General features: G+C 41.9%; 1 protein-coding gene across 1 annotated transcript in view; it reads left to right on the top strand.

Moving 5' to 3' along the window:
- LOC109542930 (optomotor-blind protein) overlaps positions 1-3,605 on the top strand; it is a gene marked incomplete in the record, with an annotated part of 52,367 nt that overhangs the window by 29,567 nt on the left and 19,195 nt on the right. The window contains 1 exon segment of the mRNA XM_048665840.1: positions 2,053-2,079. Within this exon segment, the coding sequence (XP_048521797.1) occupies positions 2,053-2,079 (27 nt within the window).

Genomic DNA, 3,605 nt, shown 5'->3' with positions numbered 1-3,605 from the left:
ATCGGGTTCTGATGAGAACAGTGTAAGCGTTCAAGCAAACCACTTCTGAAGATGCAAGCCACTCGTGCTTGCGAAACGTCAGGAAGAAATTCCATGTTACGACATCCTAAAAACCCGAAAAACCCACTAGTTTCAATCTAGTTGTTGTCTGTACGCGATACTAAATCGTTCTTAATCATAATTGTTATCAAAAGAGAGACTTTCGAGGCTATTCATTGTCACTAAGTCAGTTCTGCCGAAGAACTGATCGGGTTTTGATGAGAACAGTGTCAGCGTTCAAGGGACCACTTCTGAGGATGCAAGCCGCTCGTGCTTGCGAAACGTCGGGAAGAAATTCAATTTTACGACGGCCTAAAAACCCACTAGTTTCTATGTCAACAATGTCCCTTAATCGTCATGCGCACATTAAGAGACCCATTGTCCTGAAGGGCAAGAAAAAGCGATTTGCAAACGTTTCGGAGAATCGGCCTGAAGGTTTGGCAGCGGTTCTGCAAATATTTACATCTTCCGGACAACTCTATTAAGAGTTTTCGTGTCTATTTAAACAGGACTCGCTGAAGTGACCAAATTCGACGAGTTTTGGGCCAGTTTGGTGCCAAGCAATCAAACAAATGCGTTTGGCACTTGAATAATGGACACAAACACACTTTTTGCATTGGAACTGTACAGGGTGATTCAAAATTCCATTTTCAAGGGGTTGTAGAGTATGAGAAAATGTTGATTTTTTTCCTATTGAAATACTTACGCATATAAAACGAAAAATTACCATCTTTGCTTCATTTTGCGAATTTTTTTTTAAATTAATAAGTCGGTAAATCAGATCAAATCAAATCGACGCGTTTTGAGGAACTTGACTTTTTGCGAAAATCGTCCACTTGTGATTTTTTGTGTTCGGAAAACGTACATGTATTGAAAACGTTTTCTGTAAATTTTCAAATGCTTAAGAGTCGAGCAGGAAAGGGTTGATGACAAAGCAATATTTTTCTCTGAAAACACCAGTTAAACCCGGCGAATGTCGCTATTTTAAACTTCCATCCTGAACTTTCAGATGCTTAAAGGTTGCGAAGGAAAAGGACCTGAGATAAAGGCATGAATATTTTAGCAATTTATTGCGCACAAACTATAGCAGATAAAAGCCAGAATTTTAGTCGAAAACATCAAAAAAACGTCGGTGTTCAAACCCGCGGAAAGTCGTCAAAGGAAACTTTTCGTCCGATTTTTCAGACCCTTGAGAATTGAGCAGGAAAAGTGTCTTAGTCAAGTGTATGAACATTTCAACAATTAATTGCGCCCAAACTACTTCATTCGTTCAGCTCGCCATAAAAGCCTCTGGCACTATTTCAACTCAAACAGGTTGGAATATCTAGCCAAAAAACATCTTCCAGCAATGCACGCTTGCCGATACTTATCCATCCCCTAAGCCCCAGCTGAATCGACTCCCAAACACCGAAAAACTCTACTGGCCACTCCAAAAGTTGAGCACAGTTTTCTCGATTCCAGCCGCCCAAAATCACTGATCCCCACTTGAAGTGACCCATCCAAGTCCATCGACAATCTCTATGGAATTTGCACCAATTAAACGGGAACCGTTGCACATGAAGGCCGGGCAATAAAAGCAGCGCATCGGTTAATGTTGTTGATTATTTGTTCATCGGCCACTTGGCTGTTTACCAATAAAACGCCAACTGCAAATCGGCCAGATAAAAATTGCCCAATCGGGTTCAAACATTAATTAGCGCGGGCCGCGTCGACTGTAAATAACAATAATAATTAAAACAAACAAGAGCGAAACAACCGTTGCGTTATTTATGGGTTTTCGGGACATGTTCAAACGATCCACAGCTTTTGGCCCGATAAAATGCTTAGCTGATTGGTTATTCGAATTAATGCGATGGTTAACGAACAAACTAACACTGCCGTTTCGGTCCGCTGCCACCGAACACCCTGTATATGTGGGGCCTTTTCTGCAGACATGTGATTTAATGACTGTTTACGTATCTAGTAGGATTGTAATTGGTTGCGATCGTGTTCTAAAGTATTCTTTGTTTTCAGTTAAAAGACAAGTCCATTGATTTTCTGGTACGTACAAAATTTTATTATTTACTTACTTATTTAGAGATATTGTGTAGTACATATTGGGGGATTAGCCACGTTTTAACTCGTTGTGTAGATCCTACTAGGTATGTAGAGTTCGGTCCGTATTCAGTTGTTAATGCACGAAGATCATCAGTTGAAAGTGGGCAGCGCGCCCAAGACATGCAGCAATAATCAACTCATGAACGTCTGCTAGTTTGGGTTATTCCTGCATAAGTTGGGCGCGCCCAACAGCTCGCAGTAGCCAAGTGGTCGCTTCTTCTAGTGTTTTTGCCGATTTGAATGCAGAAAAAGCGACTGGTTTGCATCCAAGTGACCGATGATTGACTGTTTTGAATACCTGAATATCAACGGACTAGTTGGAGCTGGTTTGCACGTGTCTGTCCATGAAAGCGTGTTTAAATGTGCGATCTCCATTCGGCCGGTAATGCGGTGCATGTTTTATTCACCGAAACTGAAAAAAGAGTAGGAAAAATCGGGAAAAAACGAAAAACCGCAGCCATTTACAATTGTAATGAAATCGGCGGCCCGATCAGCGAGTGTCGGATCGGAATAAAATTATTTCTAATGATGGGTGAAAACCAGCCGATTGCACCAATAATTGCAAATCCACTTCGGAACGTATTTGGAATTCTGCAAAGCCCCATACGTGCGGCCCTGGACAAGTGATAATTCCGCTGGTAAGTCGGGAATTACCAGATGGATTTCCGTGTGTAGGACAAGGCGACACAATGTAAATAGGATTAGAACGACTTTCAGCAAATTGGTCGGATCGATTTGCGCGCTTTTTTGCCCTCTGTGGGTGTTTTCAAATGTCGAGCAGTGTATGCGAATAAACCGCGCCAAAGTTGAACGGCTCCCAACAAAAGTATTCCGTGTCATGGTCGTTGGTCGATTTCCAGCCAATGTGTGGCCCGGGGCCAGAGCCAAACAAACCGATTGGCCATCAATTAAAAACCATTAAAAATCGCCTCGTCATTAGCATGTCAATTTCGATACCGAAATGATTTGTCAAATGCCAAAAGGCAGCGATCCCGATCGACAAACAACAACGTTCAACAATCTATTAGGTAAAATGACCGGACTGTTCGATACACGTTTAGATGGTTATCGGCTTTTTCAGTAAGAAGAACGCCCGGTTTTAACCACGGAGGGAAAACGTTTCGATATTTCGATGATAAGATGCGAAGAATGCCGGGCCCCATTTCAACCATATCGACTTCACAACGTGCGGAAGATCGGTTTTCTGTTCCAAAATATACAAATTTCATTGTTCGGCCCGTCGCGTGCATTCCAGCTGGCAAACTATTTAAAGATGGGGATGTTCAAAAAGAACCCACTTAGTTTCCTGCCATAGATAAACCCATTCCAGGAAAAAACCAATCGAAAGTTTCCTCCTCCACCGTTGGCGCACTTGAAAATAACCAATTTTTTTCACATTTTTGCTTCTTACTTCGCAACCATAACGAATTTCGGACAAAATGCTTAGAAAACGTAGCACTCGAGCTGTT

The sequence above is a fragment of the Dendroctonus ponderosae genome, unplaced genomic scaffold (genome assembly GCF_020466585.1).
Source record: "Dendroctonus ponderosae isolate FM_Combo_2020 unplaced genomic scaffold, Dpon_F_20191213v2 Dpon_F_20191213_4, whole genome shotgun sequence".
Lineage (NCBI taxonomy): Eukaryota > Metazoa > Arthropoda > Insecta > Coleoptera > Curculionidae > Dendroctonus > Dendroctonus ponderosae.
This window is presented reverse-complemented; position numbering and strand designations above follow the sequence as displayed.